At 39.8% G+C, this 21,360-nt stretch overlaps 1 protein-coding gene across 8 annotated transcripts in view; it reads left to right on the forward strand.

Moving 5' to 3' along the window:
• The window catches only part of FKBP15 (FKBP prolyl isomerase family member 15), a 62,293-nt gene that overhangs the window by 30,296 nt on the left and 10,637 nt on the right, over window positions 1-21,360 (forward strand). For 7 of the 8 annotated variants that reach the window (XR_010119993.1, XM_055271375.2, XM_055271374.2 and 4 more), the window contains 14 exons: window positions 1,405-1,512; window positions 3,500-3,602; window positions 4,092-4,198; window positions 5,626-5,740; window positions 7,185-7,294; window positions 7,584-7,691; window positions 8,138-8,232; window positions 9,119-9,221; window positions 13,206-13,377; window positions 15,329-15,465; window positions 17,104-17,259; window positions 18,074-18,226; window positions 19,981-20,106; window positions 21,055-21,162. Coding sequence is in view for 7 of the 8 variants with exons in the window: in XM_055271375.2 (XP_055127350.1) it covers window positions 1,405-1,512; window positions 3,500-3,602; window positions 4,092-4,198; window positions 5,626-5,740; window positions 7,185-7,294; window positions 7,584-7,691; window positions 8,138-8,232; window positions 9,119-9,221; window positions 13,206-13,377; window positions 15,329-15,465; window positions 17,104-17,259; window positions 18,074-18,226; window positions 19,981-20,106; window positions 21,055-21,162 (1,701 nt within the window). In the remaining variant the exon portion in view is untranslated. The remainder of the gene's footprint in view (window positions 1-1,404; window positions 1,513-3,499; window positions 3,603-4,091; window positions 4,199-5,625; window positions 5,741-7,184; window positions 7,295-7,583; window positions 7,692-8,137; window positions 8,233-9,118; window positions 9,222-13,205; window positions 13,378-15,328; window positions 15,466-17,103; window positions 17,260-18,073; window positions 18,227-19,980; window positions 20,107-21,054; window positions 21,163-21,360) is intronic. The other variant, XM_055271376.2, reaches the window with a different exon arrangement.

Raw genomic sequence — 21,360 nt, forward strand, 5'->3', positions numbered from 1 at the left:
AAATTCACATAACATGAAATTAACCACCTTTCTTTTTCTTTTTCTTTTCCATTTTAGTTTTTATCTTTTGTTTTGAATAGGTAATTACATTTATATGGCACAGTTATCAAAACAATATAACAAGATCTACATTGTGAGGACTCACTCCTTTTCCTGTCCTTATCTACCCTATTCCATCTCACACCCCTTAGGTAACTGCTTTTATTAGTTTCTTATATATTCTTTCAGTGTTTCTTTATGCAGATGCACACAAGTAGAAATGTATATTTTATTCCTCCTTCCTTTCACACACACAAAGTAGCATACTCTGTATGTAATGCACCTTGCCTTTTCCATATAACTATATATATATATATCAGAATCTTTTCATGTTGGTGTATAGAGAGCTTCCTCATTTTAATCTGCATATCACAATATTCCATTGTGTGCATATGGTTTATATAACTAGTCCTTTCCTGATGTATCCAACTTTTTTTGGATACATCATCAATCAAGAAAAAATAAGCACACACTCCCAGTTTATGTTTATTGACAAATTATGTACATAAAGTACCACCAATCCCTGTAAGCAAACTCAATGTCTTACATTGATAGCTTAAAAATAATAAAAATGCAGCCTGGGCAACATGGCGAAGCCCTTTCTCGACCAAAAATACAAAAAATTAGCGCCTGTGGTCCCAGCTACTTGGGAGGCTGGGCGGGGAAGACCTCTTAATTCTGGGAAATGGAAGTTACAGTGAGCCGAGATCACGCCACTGCACTCCAACCTGGGTGATAGAGACCCCATCTCAAAAAAAAAAAAGTAATAATAATAAAAATGGAGGTTATGGTCATTTCCTTCTACACCCAATAGCTCATGTTGTGCACCTTCAGCTGTACTTACTTGCCATTCTGAAATTTTGGATCAGTTAATGGAAGCTTCTAGCACAGGGTCTAGTGGGTAGTTAATGCCAAGTCTTAGTTAAATGAATCTGAAGTTAAAACAAAGAGCTCCTGTTTCCTTTTCTCCACAGATCTCTTCTGAGTATCTACCGAATTGCTTCAGGCTTTTGAGTGGGTACTGTCACCTAAAATGCTTCCCTCTCTTAACATCTCTACTTTAGTTTTTCATCTGTAAAATGAGACTAATTATGCCTGCTGGGGAGACTTGATTGAAATGAGGCAATATATGTGAAACCACTTTGTCCATTCCAAAGATACAGGGAATTATTTTTACTGCTATTAATTGTGATCCATGTATACTTCTATGCAAGAAATCTTTCTCATTTTCTAGAGGAAATGTTTTTAAATAGATATGGTAGGGGGATTTGTTGAAGGATTTGATACAAGAGCCAAAGGGATAGAGCTGCCTGAAGGTGATGAGCCTTGATCACAGTGATTTTTGTGACTTTCCTCTCTTTTTAGAGTCCCGATGCAGTCAAAGCCAAGTTGATCTCTCGGATGGCTAAAATGGGCCAGCCCATGCTGCCCATCTTTCCACCACAGCTGGATTCCAATGATTCAGAAATCGAAGTATGTCCCCCTGGCTGTATTAGAATGAATAGTACAGATGTTGCCATCATCTTTCTTTTAATTTGGTTGGAATGATTGTTTTTTCTGCCTCTAAGGCAGAATCATTATTTAGAGGGCTAATATGCAAAATGATACAGATTGGTATTGGTACATGTGTTTCTACTGTGATTAGTACTTCCCTGAGAGATGGAAGCAATTTTGTAGCTCTTGTACAAGAACTGGGCAGTTTTCAGTAGTTAATTTAGCCTTCTTTACTAGAATCTCTGTTGTTACTAAAGATCACTCTCTGGGCAGCATGATGCCCAATCTATAGCAGGTGTTCAATTCATATTTATTGAGCGAATGTTTAGATTCTTTTGGGAAATGTTGGTCTTCTCACTGATGTTGCCTATCACTAAAGCTCCAACTAGTATGTCTTTTGACTTTGTATGTGGTATTCTTGTGTTTGTTTTCTATTTAGAAGTTCAATAATTTTATCGAATTCAAATCTGTCAATTTTCTCCCTTTGTTATTTGCTTTTGACATTATGGTTAGAAAGCCTCTCCACTTTCAGATTATAAATATCACATGTATTTTTAAAGATATTTATCAATATTTTATAATTAGATCTAAATTTTTAAGCCATTTGGAATTTGGCATATGCTATGAAGTAACTTAATTTTAACTTAATTCTTTTCTAGTGTTTAGTTCTTTATTGAATATAGTCGTCCTTTCTCAATTGAAGTGAAATATATAACTTAGATTGATTTTTAGTATTCTTTTACTTTGATAGAAAACAAGGAAAGGGTGATGGTCTTGAAAAAATTTTTTCTGGAATATACTTTATATTTTACATTTTTATTTTATTTCTTCTTTTAAAAGCTCTATGTAGATTTAACATCTTAAAGGAAGATAGGATTTCTGAGGCCTATTGTTATAGGATTAATTTTTTTCTGGTCTGGAAATGCAGTGTAAATAAGAATATTTTTATTAAAAATTTTATGTGCTACGTATTCATTTTAGAATAATTTAAAATTATAGAAAAGAAACATATTGAATAAAAAGGGCATTCATCTTTATATATTGCTTTGTAACCTGATTTTTAAACCTAATGTTATATCATAAACATTTACGTTAACATAAATGATTTAAGTAAATAAAGTGGTTTAAAGGAAACCCAGTGTTCTATTATATCATTTTATTATAATTGCTTTCACTCTGTTGTTAGACATTTAGGTTGGTTAAGAGCTGTAGAAATCTAAAACTGGGATGTTTTTCTAGAAGAGAATATAAGGGGACAAGGTGAAGTTCTAAAGTAAAAGAATGTCTGAAACTTTGGTCTTTGAACTATAGCATAGCAGATTACAGTCACTATATATTATGCCTCAAGATTTTCTGTTTCTTATATGAAGCAGGAGGATGTAGAATAACTTTGTTTAGAGTTATAGCTTTGATTTTATGAAAAGCTTTGGTTTTATGAAAAGAAAGAATGTTGGAAAAACATCCTAAAACTATATTATCCAAAAACAGCATGTTAATCAGGTGCAGTGAATGCTACATTATCTGATTTTCATTGAGTACCTTGAGGCCTATGGGGATGATTTGTAAGAAGCGAAGAGGCTGGATTATTTCTTGCAAAAGACCACTTTTTTTTGTGGGAATAGATTAGATTTGTCTTAAGGTAGTTACTGGTTTGGAAAATGATATATTCTGAAGAGTGGTTAGTTTAGCTGCTTCAGACAATAGAACATCAACCTCTTAGAATATTTGTGGAAATTACCTATATTTACTTATTCAATATGATTACGGGGAGAAGGACTCTTACTTTATTGCAAAGCAGAGTGGTTTTTCCCCACAACCCACACCCTCAACTCTTGGCCTTCCGCTTGCCTTTCTATCCTCTTCTTTGCCTAGAAATCCTGTGTTGGAAGCAGGTTTAGGGCAGACAGCCTCAGTCTTCAATGAGGGACCCCATACAGAGTAACCCAAACGCTCGTTCCTGTTTCAGGATGTGAATGCTCTGCGAGGAGGTGGGCAGCCTGTGGTGACTCCGTCCGTCCAGCCCTCTCTTCAGCCAGCCCATCCAGCGTTACCACAGATGACCTCACAGGGTAAGGAACCTCTCTGAGGCTCTGCGGCCTTGAACTGGGTCAGCACGAAAATTATCGTCACTGTTCCTTAAACTGTTAGGCTGCATTGTTTCAGTACTGAGGACTAAAATGTAAATGTAAGAGTGTGACACTTGTCAGTTTGTCCCTGGGTAAGGCATTTTCACACCCAGAGATGGATCCGGCTGCTGGTTGTGACTTCTGCTGTGTTGCACTGTCAGTTTTGGAAATCTGCACTCAGCTATTGAGACATCTCCCTGGGTGTGTTCTGCACTTCCTGTCAGATGGGATCCTAGGGCTGAGTCAGAAGCACATGAGAGCACCCAGTTTCCTTCCACTGGCTCATTCCTGAGATTGCAGTAGAGCTGAGTGTAGGGAGACTAGGCAAGGAAAATAGTTGAGTCTGAAGCATGATGGTATGTAAGGTGCTAGTCTAGACTCACACCAAGAAGCAAGGGTGGATAACAATGAAAATGTCTCCCTTTATCTTAGCACCTCAGCCATCTGTTTCTGGGCTCCAGGCACCTTCTGCTGCCATAATGCAAGTTTCATCTCTTGATTCCCACTCAACTCTGTCTGGAAATGCCCAATCCTTTCAGGTAACGTTTTATAACCGTATTAATTATATCCTATAATTTGCCGTGGTTCTAGTCAGTCTCTTTTCTTCTTCCTGTACATTTCATACAGTAGCAGTTCCCCAGAGTTTGTAATTTTTTTCCCTTCCTTGGTTACCACTTTCTCATCTCTAAACCAGGCAAAGGATTACCTATGTTCCAGTGTCATAAAGATTAAATGGAAGAACAAGTAGAGCCCCTAGTACAACGTAGTAAAGGTCCAATCAATGTTTGTTTCCTTTTCTTTTCACACATATCCAGTTGAAGCGTGTATATTCACGTTCTTCTGTATTCTTTTCTACTAAAAGTTGTCAGGCTAACATTCTGCAGTATATTCAGCAGAATGGTATGGTTTAAAAGTGGAACCATGTGGAAAATGTAGCTGGACTCTGCTATCTAGTAAACTTTTCTTAAAGAAGGCTTTTTTCCTGTTATCACAGAAGACAATGGCAGCAGCCTGTTTGCCAGGGGTAGCAGACCCTTTCTTCTGCCTCAGCACACTTGGTGGATAAGGCATATTGTCACTGATAACAGCTGCTCACTCCTTGGTGATGCTTACTGGAGGTGTGGGAGTGATGGTGGACAGGCTATGCCTCATTAACATGGGGAGTCTCGAAACTGGAAAAAGTCCCACTGTTGCCTTCTTTCTCCCCATCCCTCCTCTCCTCCACGGAGAATTACTATCCTGTAGACTAAGAATTTTTTTAAGTGGATGGGTAGTTATATCTATCCCTGGAAATGAGCTAGACTTCCTTATTTCAAGGAAGAATTACCATCCTCATTAAAATAAAAGCTGCTGTTTATTGAGCGCTTACTCTCTATCAGGCCTGTAACTTACTAGCTTTTCAGAACTTTACCTATCTCACTTCATTTAGTCCACACAACAGCCCTATGAAGTGATGTTATTATCTTCCTCTTACAGTTGAGGTGACCGAGGCTCAAAGGAACATGAGAGCTCTTGGTCTCGCAGATTAGCTTCAGAATCTAGCAGGGGAGAGGCATCCTTGGAAATTGGCAGATTTGATTTGGAATCTCAGTGAGCACTTCTTCTTTGAACTCAATGGAAGCTAAGCAGAGTTTATTAATCTAAAAACTTCTTAGACAATAGACCTGATAGTGGGGAATGAATCCCTGCTTAATTAAATCATCTCACCGATGACTGGGTAGTGACCTAAGATACACTTTCTTCAGTTTCTGGGTAGGATTTTAGTGACTGATTTCCCCTGGGATACATAGATAACTCTCCTGCTGCAGTCCTTACCCACTGCCAAAACCAGATCTCACCCATCTCTAGCTTCAGTAAGTTTGAGTCTCCTCCCAGCTCATCTACTTTATTCCACCAAAGAAAAATGTGAACAAAAAAGAAAGACATGAGTGTTTTATCAACCAGTGGTAACTTGTCAGTTTCTCAGCCCTATGCAGGTATGCAAGCCTACGCTTATCCCCAGGCATCTGCCGTCACCTCCCAGCTGCAGCCCGTTCGGCCTTTGTACCCAGCACCGCTCTCTCAGCCTCCCCATTTCCAAGGTAGGGAGTAATTCCCTCAGTTTCTCATCTTCCGCTCTTGCTGTGCTTTCCCTCTTCTTGCTCCTCTTTCATTTTGACGCCAACAGCTCTCTACTCATTGTTTCTTCTCTTTTTTAACAGCTTTGTTGAGATGTAATATATATTCCATACATTCATTCATTTTAAATATACAATTCAAAAGTTTTTTAGTAAATTTGCAGAGTTGTGCATTCATCACTACAATCCTATTTTAGAACATTTCCATCATCCCCCAATGTTTCCTTGTGTCCACATTCTGTGTTTTATTCATTGGATTTTCTCCCCTGGCCCTTTTAATTCCTCTGTTAGAGTAGCTAGAGTTTAGAGAAAATAGTAAAAGAGCAAAACATTGGAGGAAATTGGGAGAAAGTTGAATACTACAGGTGTTTAGTAACTCTAATGAAAGCTACTCTGTTAACATTTTTAAATTATGAAAATAAGAGACTTTTATAAAAAAGTCAAGCAGTACAAAAGGGTGTAAAGTGAAAAGTTACTGTCCTTCCCCTCCATAAACCCCCTGACCTTGGGAAACTGTTGTTAACAGTTTACTTGGGTAACTTTTCAGATATTTTATATGCATGTACAAATGTGAGTATCTAATGTAAAAAAATCAAACCAAGATAAAGTGTAAACTGCTATGATGGAATCCTGCCTTGTTCTGCTATTAGTCTTCTGTTTAGTAATCAGCTTTGGTATTAGGACAGTGGTAGGAAGAAGCCAGTATGTCCTGCAACATAATTTGTGGTTCTGGACTGGTCAGGATTTCCTGGATGCAGCCTTTATCTGGAAGCTCTGCCCTTCTCCATCTGGGATATGCTTTTTCATCCATCAAAACTGTCATCTCCCTCTGTGAAGCCTTCCCTGACTATTCTCTGTCCCTCTTTCCTCTCTTCCCACAAACACAACTGTGTACGTGTGTCACCAAAGAGTTAATCGTGCTTTTCTCTGTGCTACTTTTAAACCTAGTATATGGTCCATTGTTTTGCACTTAATACACTCTTTTGTAATGATTTGTTTACATGTCAGTCTCCGAGCCAGACTGAGAGCTCACCAAGGGCAGAAGCCGCGTTTTGTTTACTGCTGTATTCCTGGTACCTGGTACAATGCTTGGCATACAGTTGGATGAACGGGAAAGCAATCTGACCCGCCAGTGCTGTGGCAGTGCAAAGTGGGCATATTTGTGCCCTTGGACCAGATGTAGCCCTTGATGCATCTTGCAGGAACACGGCTTAGTTATTGTTTACTTTGAAGCCCTTTTGCCTCTACTCTCTCCCATGTATCTTCTCCTGACAGGATGAAGTCACCTATAGCATTTCCTAGTGTATAGAAGTATTAATTTCTTTCTTTACTGGAAGAGCTACTGGCTTTTCATACAGTTTCCTCTGCTCCAGTGTCATAAGTTTCTTTTTGGCTTATATCTGTTTAGGATCAGGTGATATGGCTTCATTTCTCATGACTGAAGCCCGGCAACATAACACTGAAATTCGAATGGCAGTCAGCAAAGTGGCTGATAAAATGGATCATCTCATGACTAAGGTGACTGAGTCAGGGTTGGGGTGATGTTGAAAGTGGGGATGTAAACAGGGACCAGCCAGAGCTATAGGTAAACTCTTCTTTGGTTTCCTGTATTGGTGGTAGTGAGAGGTTATTTCCCTACAAGGATAGTTATAATTATGTTGGGATCCAGTTAGTAGGAGAAAACTCTAACTTACAGTTAGGTCCCAGGAACTCATTAACCCCCTTAACAACAGGGTCAAATCTTGGGTAAATTGTATTTCTTCATTTTATAATTTCTCACAAGGTCTTTCTGGTATCCCATTTGTAGGTTGAAGAGTTACAGAAACATAGTGCTGGCAATTCCATGCTTATTCCTAGCATGTCAGTTACAATGGAAACAAGCATGATTATGAGCAACATCCAGCGAATCATTCAGGTGAGGGTGATTAAGAACAGACCACTCAGGCTGAAGGTCTTACCCATCCTCTCTTCTCAGAGGTACTACTCTTTAATACCTCCACCCCAGAAATAGCCTGTGATAAATGCTACACTTGGTTAGACAATTCTAGAAAATCCATTATGCCTTAATTCTGTCCAAGTGACTTATCACTATATATTCTGAAGGAAACATTGCTTTTTTGACCATACTTCAGAATTTCACTTCTTTTTTTAGCCATTTATTCACTCAATCCATTGAACCTAGTGATTTGTATCCATCAGATATAATCTGATGTGTTGTTTTAACATACATGTGGACATAAGTTGTAGTGTTTTGTCTCAAAATATGTTAACAATGTCACTTGTCAGTTCAAGTTGATTCTCTTCTATCTGGCACTTTTCTCCCAAGACACTTAAATTGTACATCATATATTTTGAATTTAGGAAAATGAAAGATTGAAGCAAGAGATCCTTGAAAAGAGCAATCGGATAGAAGAACAGAATGACAAGATTAGTGAACTAATTGAACGAAATCAGAGGTAATGACAGGTACGGGGCCTGGCTAGGATGGACAAAAGGGTTTATTGTGTATATGCCCAGCTTAAGTACACGTATGTGTTTAGGGCAGTACATATGTATTTCTGCCATTTCTGTTTCCTGCCTGTCATGTGAATTATAGCCTGTTTTCTGAAAGGCATTGCAGTAGAAGGAGCTCAGTAGGCTGTGATGTAGGGCAGACCTGTGTTTGATTCCTGCCCTGACCCTCATTCATTTTGTGGCTCTGGGCATGTTATTTATTCCTGCTGACCCTAGTTTCTTTATCTTTAAAACTGGTATTATTACTTACAGAACTCTGGTGTCAACTCTTCTCTCTTCTGTGTGGGCTAACCCTATTTTATCCATCAGAACTCAGCCAAAACTTCACTGATTCCCATATAAAACCTAAGGATTTTGTACTTTTTGTAGATACTTCCGAAGATTTGGAGGGGTGGGTGGGGAGGATGAGTGGAACACATCACAACACAGCATTTCACTTAAAAAAAATCGTTCTCCCATATTACTCTTCTCCACTGTCTCTTGTCTCCCACATGACAGAGCTGGGGGAGTGGCTTTCTCTTCTTCCCTCTTTCTTTTAGCCTCTTTACTCCTGTCTCTTTCCTACTCATTCCCATTATCACACACCCTTCACATTGTTGTCCTCTCCATTATTCAGGGTAGTTCACTGCTGGCCCGGGTTCCTGCTTCCAACCTGATTTCCTTAGATCTCACTACTTCAGATCTAAGAAAAAGAAAATGCTTTCAGATTGATTGCTTTTGATGAAGGTATAGAGCAGCAATGTTGTGAGGACAGAATGGGCACCGAGTTGTGCCTGCCATACACTCAGTGCTTGATAAATGTTTTCTTTTTTCCTAATTCTTTCACAGGTATGTTGAGCAGAGTAACCTGATGATGGAGAAGAGGAACAACTCACTTCAGACAGCCACAGAAAACACACAGGCAAGAGTATTGCATGCTGAACAAGAGAAGGTAAAGCAACTGGGGAGAGAAAAGCCCAGGTCAGGATGGGTAGAGCTGAGGAATGGTCCCATGTACATACTCACCAGTCAGCTTTCCAACAGAATTTTTGCCATCACTGCAAAAAAACTAGATATCTCCCAGCAGGTTTTCATGTATCCATCATCTACATTTCTGTTTTATAATATGCTTCGCAGTAAGGTGACTCAAAAATAATCACTGATCTTAGTAATTTGATTAGGTAAGAATTACACAGCTTATTAGAAACTAAATTTATTCTGTTGACAAAATCAACAGAAAATTTCCGTTATGCCAGGTAACAGATGTGTCAGTTCTTTTTAGTGGAATTTAAGATTGTTTGCTCTTTCATCTGTGTCTGCCAAGGCATTTTAAAGTACTACTGTTTGACTTCAATCCTTTCAAAACCAGGAATTTTGACCTGTTCCTGCAGTAGCAGTAAGTACTTAGTCTTGGGTTGGGATCTGCTGATTCTGAAGCTGGCTTCTCCCCTTGCTCCACTGACGTTCTTTATCCTGAATGGATTCCTTCTTGTTTAGGCTACCACTCATCAGCTAGGAGATCCTGACTTTTTCATCTGCTGTCTTTCTTCTCAGAGGTTTAGAAATCGTTTATATTTTGTATTTGTGTTTTCCTTGAAAACATGAAAAGTTAGATTGAACACACTTGTAACTTGTGGAGTTTACTCACTTTCTCACATTCTGGTAATAAGGATTCCTTACTATGTCTTATGCTAATCTTTGTCTTCTCTTAGCCGTAGAACCCAGGCAAGTAATGTTTGACCTCTTATTCTCAGATAAGCAGTGCCTTGTCCTGCACAGCCCTGTCCAATCCTGACCCTGTTCTATTCCCATTACTTTATACCATTTCTTATTTATGTGACTGACTCCTAATGCCTAGGTCAAGATCAGCAGCCTGTGATATTGTTATCATTAGGTAGTACTGAAGTCACTTAACCACTCCCCACCCACTAAATGCACTTTTTACTATTTCTCCTTCGTCTACTTTTATTTCTTCTCTTCCTTTCCTTTACTCCTTTTGTTTGCTTGTTTGTTTTTTCTTTAGGCCTATAAGGGGCATCTAAATATATTATTTGGCCTCACTGTTACTATTCAGGGCTGAAATGATTACTGTAACTTGTTCCAGATCAGTGGTCCGCAAACACTGGCTGCCTCAGACTCACTTGGGGTGCTTGATTAAAACTAGATATTCTTAAATCCTGAACCTCCAGAGATTCTGATTTAGTATATCTAGCTGGGGCCTGAATCTGAACTTTTAAAAAGATCCTGTAGATTCCAGGTGTAGGAATTACTGCTCTTGTCAGTGATTTCTTTTGTCATAATCTCTGGAGGGGCAGCATTTTTAAGAAGTTCAGCATGTGAGTCTCATGTTGAGAAGCACTGTTTTGTGTGTGTATGTGTTCCAATAAAACTTTATTTACAAAAATAATAGGTCAGTTTGGCTCATAGGTCATAGTTTGCCAGCCCCTGAATTAGCTCAGTAATCTACCCAAATGTTTTCATGTTGATAAACCCCAGAGATGTCTGATATCATGCACTGAGCCCAGTAGGTGCTCTATTTATAATAGCAAAACAGCAGAAGTAATAATAACAACAATAGTAATCACAGCTAATATCTGCCACAACCCACTGTGTTATAGATACCGTGCTTCACACAAATTTTTGAGGGAATCTCTTGATGCATATGACTGGGATGCCAAGTACCACATGTTTTACTTGATCATCTTTATTTCAGTGAAACTTTTTGAGCCTTGACTCTCCCCTCTTTTTCTTTTGATCCACTTCTCACTTAACAGTTTTCCTGGTGATCTCTCCTTTTAAAGGGCAAGGTCCTTTCGTCCCTGACACAGCTCAGAAAGGTATGGTTAAGGGCTCAATGAATATTTGGTAAATGAAATTATTTTTCACTGTGATATAATAGTACCACAAAAAATCGTGGAATAATGGTTAAAACTGGAAGAGCTATTAGAGCCTTCTTAGTTTAACCTTTTTATTTTACAGGGACAAACAGGCTCAGAGAATGAAAGGGTAAAAGACCTGCATAGGACCCCACTTCCATTCAGCTATATTCCTTTTCCTGTGTCAAATTATTATCTCTCTTGAGTACTATTTTCCTGCTTTTACCTTGCATGCTTTTTTTCACTGTTTTTCTGAACTGTTGGTTCTTCCTGTCATTGCTTTCTTTTTCTCACTCTCCATGTCAGCAGTAGAATTTGATCCAGGGTAGGAACCAGGGAGCCATCCCATCCACTGTGTAGATTTTTTTGTGTTTTCCCTTCTCACTTGATTATACCCTGACCTTAAAAAAAAATTATAAATACACCTATATATACACACACACACACATACACACGCATTTTTTTCTGATCATAAAAGTTGCATCTGTTCAGTCTGGAAAATTTAGAAATACAGATAAGCAAATATAAAATATAAATCCTTCCACTCAAAAATAATGATTATTAATATTTTATCCATTCCCTTATTTTCTGTGTACATATGCATTTGGGGGACAGCAGTAATTTTTATGCTTCTGAGAGGCCTTTCTAGCTAAGGACATGAGATAAAAAGAGCTTTTGGGTGATTTTCCACTCTGCTTAACCTTTAGCAAGAGAGTGACCCTCCATTTCATTGGCACGCCTTTGGAATTTGTCCCTTCCAGTGTTTTAGCTGCTACAAGTCCTTGTGACAGAGGTGCATGTTCTGTTATTAGTGAACTCTCTGAGCTATGAATAGATGCAAAGCTCTCTGAACTCTGAGTTAGTTTTGTTTTCATTAGGCCATTTGAAGCAGGACAATGAGTAGATGAAAGCCACTCCTATATCTGGAAGTTCTAGATTTCATTGTTGTCTGTATTTAGCAGGTGAAAACCTAAGGTACTGAATAGCAAAATAAGTATCTTAAAGCTTAGTCTAAAGGTTACATATACTCTCAGATACTCATTTATAGCCTATTTATTTTTATCTATTTTTTAAAGTGAAAGCAAGTTTATTAAGTAAAGGAATAAAAGAATGATTACCCCATAGGCAGAGCAGTGGCATGTTATTTTTATTTTATATACAATTTTATTTTCTTGTTTTTTTTGTTTTTTGTTTTTTTTTGAGACGGAGTCTTGCTCTGTTGCCCAGGCAGGAGTGCAGTGGCATGATCTCAGCTCACTGCAACCTCTGCCTCCCGGGTTCAAGTATTCTCCTGCCTCAGCCTCCGAGTAGCTGGGATTACAGGCGCCCGCCACCATGCCTGGCTAATTTTTGTATTTTTAGTAGAGACCGAGTTTCACCATGTTGGCCAGGCTGGTCTCGAACTCCTGACCTCGTGATCCGCCCGCTTCGACCTCCCAAAGTGCTGGGATTACAGGCGCGAGCCACTGCGCCCGGCCTTTATTTTCTTTTTTTAGGAGACTCAAAATATCAGATTTTAAATGCAATCTATAAAACCGATAAAGACTTTGGAATAAGGCAAGGAATAAATATATTTAAAACAAGTGGGTACAGTGAACACAATAAGAAGAGACAAATGATAATAAGGAAATAGACAACTGTAAAAATGTATGTAAGGTATAATAGAGACAGGCATAGTAGCTTGCACCTGTAGTCCCAGCTACTCCAGAGGCTGAGGTGGGAGGATTGCTTGAGCCCAGGAGTTCGAGGCTACAGTGAGCTATGATCGTGTCATTGCACTCTAGACTGGATGACTGAGAGAGACCCCATCTCTAAAAAAAAAAAAATTTTAAGTATACTAGTATAGGTATAATAGTATAGGAGTCGTAATAGTAGCAGTAATATAATTGTATAGGAGAGATGGTCCACCCCCATAATTTGAATTTGGTTTAATGCAGGTTGAAGGCAGCCATAACTCCCTGTTTACTAGTTCAGTCTACATAGAGTTATGTGAGGTTGGTTCATCACCTTCATGGAGAACACCTATGTTTAAAGTGACATCATACTTTGTTATTATTCAGGCCAAGGTGACAGAGGAGTTAGCAGCGGCCACTGCACAGGTCTCTCATCTGCAGCTGAAAATGACTGCTCACCAAAAAAAGGAAACAGAGCTGCAGATGCAGCTGACAGAAAGCCTGAAGGAGACAGATCTTCTCAGGGGCCAGCTCACCAAAGTGCAGGCAAAGCTCTCAGGTATGTGCTAGGTGGGGAATGCTGGGATTGTTGCCATTTATACTCAAGGAATTAAGCTGTTTTCTTCCTCTCAATCTTTTTGGCACGATGCTCATGAAGTTTCTGAAGGACTGCACCAAAAATTAAAGGAGACTAGTATAAAACCTACATGATTGTTTTACAGAAGGAACAGCAAAAGAACTGACTATTCATATGGAATTGATCAGTGCCACAGTTCCCTTTTCTCTGGGGAGGCGTTGGCTTCAAAATCTTTGGTACTTATGATTGGCTTCAAATGCCTGGAAGAGTTGATGTGTTGTTCTAACTCATGACTCAGTGGAAGTTTAAAAAAGAGTTGCTTCCTGGTGTGGTTTCTTCTTTCCTAGAAGATGGATTGCAGCTCTTCAGCCTGACACTGGAGGCCCATCCTGCTTGGCTTGTCTCCCATTATATTGTCCAGTTCATCCTGGCCCTGACCATACCAGCAAGCCTGCTGGCTGCTCTTCAGCTCATCCTGTAGTTCTTGTCTTGCTTCTTATCCATGCTATTCTCTGGACTTGACATACCCACCATTACTAATATTCGCTTTCAGTCCTCTTCAAAATCTGCCTCTTTCAGAATCTTTTCTAGTTTTCTCTAGACCATTTGATCTCTTAAAAAAAAAATCCTTTATCTCATAGTGCATTATTATAACCCTTATCACAGTTTGATAAGCATGGTGTTTTGCTCATCTTTGTAAAGTCCTCTCCTCCATATTAGTGTTAGTTCAGTGCCTGGCAAGACATGGTGATTGGATAGAAGATTTATGAAGACCAGCAGGTTGATTATTCTACCTCGGTATATGGAAACAAATATGGAAGGCAGAGATGGGACTAGTGGGCAGGGCGTAGCTGGAGCAGCAGCAGAGTTGGGTGGAAGCAAAGTTCATTTGCCTAATAGAGAACTAAAAAACAATGATGTCAATTGGTAAGGTGCTACCTTGAAGACACATCCCTTCCCTTTTATTTTTTTAAAAATTTTTTATATTTTGTAGAGACACAAGTCTCACTATATTGACCAGGCTGGTTGTGAACTCTTGACCTCAAGCCATCCTTCCGCCCTGTTCTCCCAAAGTGTTGGGATTAACAGGCATGGGCCATTGCTCCCAGCCCATCTCTTCCCTTTTAGAGCATGACTGGGCCCACATGAGGCAAATGTGTTAGACAGTCTTAGATTTGAATGTTGTTCAGATGTCTCATTTCTGCTTTTGTGGTGCCTTATGACAATTAAGAGCCATAAGAGTCTCAAAAGTTTCCCAAACAAATTTTATTTATTTCAAAGAGCTTTATTTGAGAAGGGATGCTTTGAAAGCAAATTCTTGGTAGAATGTCCCAGCTACCAAGAAAGTTGAGACTATCTTACTCAAGCAGTGAGAAAGAACCTGGACTAATACTAAACAATGATTGGTCCAATATGTTAAGACGGTGGCCAAAATGGGATTGTGGGAGTTATCTGTTTCAAAGGTCATTTCTGACTGCTGGGAACATTTCTTTTCCATTTCGTATGTGGAGAAGGTGACATGTACACACAGAGATCGCTTTCTATGGGACAAATATGGGTTGATGAGGGAGTCAGCTGACGGCTTGACAAATCTTATTGCTGGTCAGTGAGGTGATGTTGAAAGAAGTGAGCAGAGGCTGCTCGTGTGGTAGGATTGGGAAATCAAAGCACGCGGCTTTGAAAGAGCCACTGGGGCCAGACGCAGGGGCTCACGCCTTTAATCCTAGCACTCTGGGAGGCTGAGGCAGGAGGATTGCCTGAGCAAAGGAAATGGAGGCTATAGTGAGCTATGATCACACCACTGCACTCCAGCCTGAGTGATGGAGCAAGACTTTGTCTCCAAAAAATAATTTAAAAAAAGAACTGCTGGGATAACACATAGCCCATTACAGCTCTGGTTCTGTAGCGAAGTCTCTCTGCTCCTGTATCCCAGAGCTCCAAGAAACCTCTGAGCAATCACAGTCCAAATTCAAAAGTGAAAAGCAGAGCCGGAAACAACTGGAACTCAAGGTGACATCCCTGGAGGAGGAACTGACTGACCTTCGAGTTGAGAAGGAGTCCTTGGAAAAGGTAAGCTCCACAACCCAGTTGGCCAGAATTAGCTGTTTAATAAACATTTTTATTTTCCTTTTACAAATTACAATAGTATGTGCTTATTGTAACAAATACAAATAATATAGAAAAGTGTAAAATTAAAAAAAAAATTCTCCCCGCTCTAATCTCATACATTGGAGGTGACAATTATAAAGTGTATAATCCTTCCAGATTGTTTTCTGTATGTAGAAAACATACATTCACACTCTCACACACATACATGTATGTATACTGAGAACTTTTTTTACAATAATGGTATCACGTTGAATGTTTTTTAGGAAAATATCGTGGACTTGTACTACATAAGAAGGAGATCTTTCTCACTCGTATTTAACTGCTGCATAGTGGCCTACTATGAGGCTGTACCATAATTTGTTTAGTTATTTGCCTATCGATGGATATTTATGTTTTTATATTTTCATTATTTTAAGCATTGCTCCTATGGACATTCTCATATAACTGTTTTTGCACGTTTGAGCATTCCTACATGATGGATTGCATGAGTAAGAATCATGGGATCAAAGGGAAGGCTACATATTTGAATTTTTATAAATATTACCAGATTATCCTCAAATAATAGTGCTTACACTTTCAGCACTATGTGAGTGAGCCCATTTGTCACATTCTTCCCCACTCTACATATATCACTTTTTCTAATCTTCATTAGTCTGACAGGTGAAATATGTTATCTTGTTTTAATGTGTATTTTTATTAGTAGTAAAGCTTTCATATATTTAATACCTATTTGTATTTCTTATGTAAATTCTCTCTTTAGTGTCCTTTATCCTTTTTCCTATTATTAGTTTGATTTGTAAACCCTTTTAAGGGTATCGATCCTTTGTCGGTCATAGATGTTGTAAATATTTTTCTAGCTTGCTGTCTTTTAACTTTATTTGTAGTATCTTTTGTTGATTAAAATTTTGATATCAGGAAATACTAAGTGAACAAAGTGAGAACATTTCTATCTTTTTGTCTGTTCTGGAGTAATTTAAATATGAAAATAATAAACTGCTCCCGAGGCTTCAGTAAATCTCATTAGGTAAAGCTGTTTTGGCCCAGTGCCTTTTAAGAGGGTAAATCTTGGTCTGCAATTGCGTTTTTTTCTAGGATTTTTTCCATTTTATTTATTTATTTTTAACTAATTCCTCCTAACCTCTTGGCTGTTTTCAGTTTGTCGTTACTATAGATACTACTACAGTGACCATCCTTGTAACAGCCTCTTTATGACTGTGACTTACTGAATCCTTAATTACAATTTGTGGAATTTCTGGATACATATGTTTTTAAAGACTTTTCACAGGATTACTATCCAAAGAGAGTATATCCATTCATTTTCTTACTATCAGGGTATGAGAATGTCTGATTTCCTGTACCCTTATTAAAGTTAGGATGTTCCCTAGCTCTTAATAGAGGGGTAGATACAGCTCTTCTTGTTTTCCTTCTCCTGTCACCATTTTCCTCACCCAGTAGCCAAGAATGTGGAAAATTAAACTAAAAAATGAAGTTTTCAGAAATGGAGTAAGGATCCCACAAGGTAATTAACTGCCACCGCCATCATCCCTTTTTATTCTCTGTTAACAAGCTAGAGCTGATGATGGTTCTCTTGTTCCTAAGAACCTCTCAGAAAGGAAAAAGAAGTCAGCTCAAGAGCGTTCTCAGGCCGAGGAGGAGATAGATGAAATTCGCAAGTCATACCAGGAGGAACTGGACAAACTTCGACAGCTCTTGAAAAAGACTCGAGTGTCCACAGACCAAGCAGCTGCAGAGCAGGTAATGGGAAACTGAAGCACTTTGGAAATAGAGGGAAGGTGTGAAGGACTCAGAGAGAAAAGCTTCTGGTTTCTTCCTTACCCTTTAGGATGACATTTCTCATAGCTGATACTCTCACTTTGGAGAAAGGTAGAAAAAGTAATCCAGATATGTGCAGGAGAGCCAGGAATCGAATGGAGAATCTTCTTTCTTTTTTAAAGCTTAGTTAATATTTAATTACATAAGTAAAAATGAAAAATATTTTCCTTACAAAAAGATTCCAAACATGATAAGGCCACAGCCATCAACTGTCGGACACCATCCTTCAGGCACATTATCATCCTTGAAAAGAAGGGATTGATTTAGGTCATCAGGAAGGGAACCAGGGATAGTGGCAGGACACAGCTGGATCTCTAGTTCGTGCAACAGCAGTCTTTCTCATTGTAAGTTTAAAATTTATATGCATACATATAGAGTGCATTGGTGCCCTCAGTTTGACCACCTCTGGGAATTTTGGTGAAAAAAAGTTTCTGAACCTATAAAGTTTAGGGTTCAGACCCTGAAAAGCAATGATCACATGGCCCTGCCCTCCAGGGACCTATCTAGATAGGCACACTTTTGTCTGCTTGGAGTACCTTTTGGAGTCCTGACAACCAATGACATCTTAAGAAGTGCATTTACTTTAAAAGTAATGAGAGTCTTTTAAACAGTTTCCCAGTTAAATCTGGGCTGTTAGCTTATTCTTTTGCTTTTTGAAAGATGGGTTTCCCTAGGTGCAATGGAATCTCACTCCCCCACCCCCAAGGATGATATGGTCATTACTTTCTCTTGGCAGCTGTCTTTAGTACAGGCTGAGCTACAGACCCAGTGGGAAGCAAAATGTGAACACTTGCTGGCCTCCGCCAAGGATGAGCACCTGCAGCAATACCAGGAGGTGTGCGCGCAGAGAGACGCCTACCAGCAGAAGCTGGTCCAACTTCAGGAAAAGGTACATATTTTTCTTGAGTCAGACAGTTTAGGCAGCCCAGTTAATTTGAGGCAAGCAGGCTGTTTGAGTCCTGTCGATCCTTCTGGGCCTAAAAGTTATTAATAGCTAGAAGACAAAACCACACTTGTTTAGCTTGTCAGTTATCTTTCACATACTTATTTGGGGTGATAGGTCAGTGACCTGGAAAAAGAGAAAACAGTGCTAGCGTTCTGGAACATGTTTTCCATTATTATTGGATCCTTCATTTATTAAGCAAATATTTATTGAGAGTCAGTTGTATTCCATCCAGTGTGTTAAAGGAAGTGCATACAAGGAACCCTTCCCTCACGTATCTCACAGTCAAGAAAGGGAGACAAAGAAACAAAGATAGGCGTTAAGTGCTATGGGGCCCAGAAGAGGAAGTACTCAGGACAGCTGGGAAGGTTTCCCAAAGGCGGTGACATTTGAGCAGAGCCAAGAAGGACAAATAGCTTTGGTAAGGCAACAAAGGAGGCAGAACATCCTGGGCAAAGGCACTGAGATAGGATGGAGACTGGGGTGTGGTGGGATCATCAGGCCTGAAAAAGAAAGAGATGGGACATGGCTTAGGGTCATGGTATGAAAGTCCATATTCGAGGTCAGTTTCTTTCCTTAAAGTGTCCAGTTGAAAACTTTTGGCTCATAGATCTTGGATGCAATCTTGCAGATGAATGAGTTGCTGTTAATGCTGAATGTTTATGTCTAAATGACTAGTTATTACCTACCCTCCTACTCTTTTTTCATTATATTTTTGACCTGATTAGGAACAAGGCAAGCAACCTTCTTGGGAAAGAGAAAGTGAAGTTTTGAGTTGAAATCGAATGATGAGGAGATAGAATTCTCTGAGGCAAAGGGTCTTGGGTGGGGGCTGAGGGAGTGGACACCAGCAGACCTAGGTGAGGTTAAGACTTGATGTTTAGAGATTCTGGAAAGGATGTGGAGAAATAGGAACACTTTTACACTGTTGGTGGGAGTGTAAATTAGTTCAACCATTGTGGAAGACAGTGTGGTGATTCCTCAAGGATCTAGAACTAGAATTACCATTTGACCCAGCAATCCCATTACTGATTATATACCCAAAGGATTATAAATCATGCTACTATAAAGACACATGCACATGTATGTTTATTGTGGCACTATTCACAAAAGCAAAGACTTGGAACCAACCCAAATGTCCATCAGTGATAGACTGGATTAAGAAAATGTGGCACATATACACCATGGAATACTATGCAGCCATAAAAAAGGATGAGTTCGTGTCCTTTGCAGGCACATGGATGAAGCTGGAAACCATCATTCCCAGCAAACTATCACAAGGACAGAAAACCAAACACTGCATGTTCTCACTCATAGGTGGGAATTGATCAATGAGAACACTTGGACACAGGGCAGGGAACATCACACACCAGGGCCTGTCGAGGGGTGAGGGACTGGGGGAGGGATAGCATTAGGAGAAATACCTAATGTAAATGATGAGTTGATGGGTGCAGAAAACCAACATGGCACATGTATACCTATGCATCAAACCTGCACATTGTGCACATGTGCCCTAGAACTTAAAGTATAATAATAAAAAAAAAGAATTGAAACAAAATTGTCTTTTATTATATGCAAAAAAAAAAAAAAAAAAAAGAGAGACTTGATGTTTGGGGTGGTTCTCCTCCCCTTGGGTTTTCTGACCTTCACCTGGTAATCCAGGTTCCTGAGGCCACAGCCACAGTCCGTTTGTTTTGCAGTGTTTAGCCCTCCAGGCCCAAATCACAGCTCTCACCAAGCAAAATGAACAGCACGTCAAGGAACTAGAGAAGAACAAGTCCCAGATGTCTGGGGTTGAAGCTCCTGCATCTGACCCCTCAGAGAAGGTGAGCTGGTATTTCAAAGGAGAAGCAAGCCATTTATATCAAGCATTCAGAAAGAACGTGGCCAGTATGTTGTGTTAGTTGCTCTTTTTCTAACTTTAGTGATGTTTTACTTGTCTGGTGACTTTAAAATGAACCAGATTTGGTGTTTGTTTGAGATGGAGTCTCACTTTGTCACCAGGCTAGAGTGCAGTGGCGCGATCTTGGCTCACTGCAACCTCTGCCTCCCAGGTTCAAGCGATTCTCCTGCCGCAGCCTCCTAAGTAGCTGGGACTACAGGCACGTGCCACCACACCCAGCTAATTTTTGTATTTTTAGTAGAGACGGGGTTTCACCATGTTGGCCAGGATGGTCTCGATCTCTTGACCTTGTGATCCGCCTGCCTCGGCCTCCCAAAGTGCTGGGATTACAGGCATGAGCCACCATGCCCGGCCCAGATTTGGTTCTTGAGTTTAAGGAGCTTACAGTCTAGTGGGGAAAACAAACAAATACATACTTATATATTAAGTGGCAAACCCAAAAGAACCCTATCTTTCTGAGGTTTTGACAGGTATAGGAAGGGCCTCTAACCACAGAAGAGGAATGAGGCTTGGGGAGTGTGCCCAGCATCCACTGGCTTCTGACCCTTAGAGCCTATGGCAGCTCCTAGTGGTGCTCACAGTGGGAGGGGGACATCAAGACATGGTCTTTAAGCAGTCTTGGGCACACAGACCACAGCTTGCCTGCCCTTGATAGGTAACTCTTATGACTAGCCCTTCTGTCAAAGTGCTGCTCATTATTTAATATCATCCTCTCCACAGTGACAGCCTTCAGTGTCTCTGCTTATGACCAGCGGTATCCCAGTGTAGAGATCTAAGATGGCTTCATTTTGGCCTTCCATACACCTCTCTGGAATTTAATGCATCCTTTAGTGACTTGATTTTGGCAGCATGTGTTTTGATGTTCACACAGGTCAAGAAGATCATGAACCAGGTGTTCCAGTCCTTACGGAGAGAGTTTGAGCTGGAGGAATCTTACAATGGCAGGACCATTCTGGGAACCATCATGAATACGATCAAGGTACAGCCAGCCAGCTGTCGTTTGTTTCATCGTAATGGGCATTTATGTTGCTTAAGTACCTTCTAAGGGATCATGAATAAAAAATTGTTCAGAGCTGGCACAGTGGCTTATGCTTGTAATCCCAGCACTTTGGGAGCCCAAGGTGGGAGGACTGCTTGAGGCCTGGAGCTCAAGCCCAGGTTGGGCAACATAATGAGA

Source organism: Symphalangus syndactylus, chromosome 3, assembly GCF_028878055.3.
Source record: "Symphalangus syndactylus isolate Jambi chromosome 3, NHGRI_mSymSyn1-v2.1_pri, whole genome shotgun sequence".
Taxonomy (NCBI): domain Eukaryota; kingdom Metazoa; phylum Chordata; class Mammalia; order Primates; family Hylobatidae; genus Symphalangus; species Symphalangus syndactylus.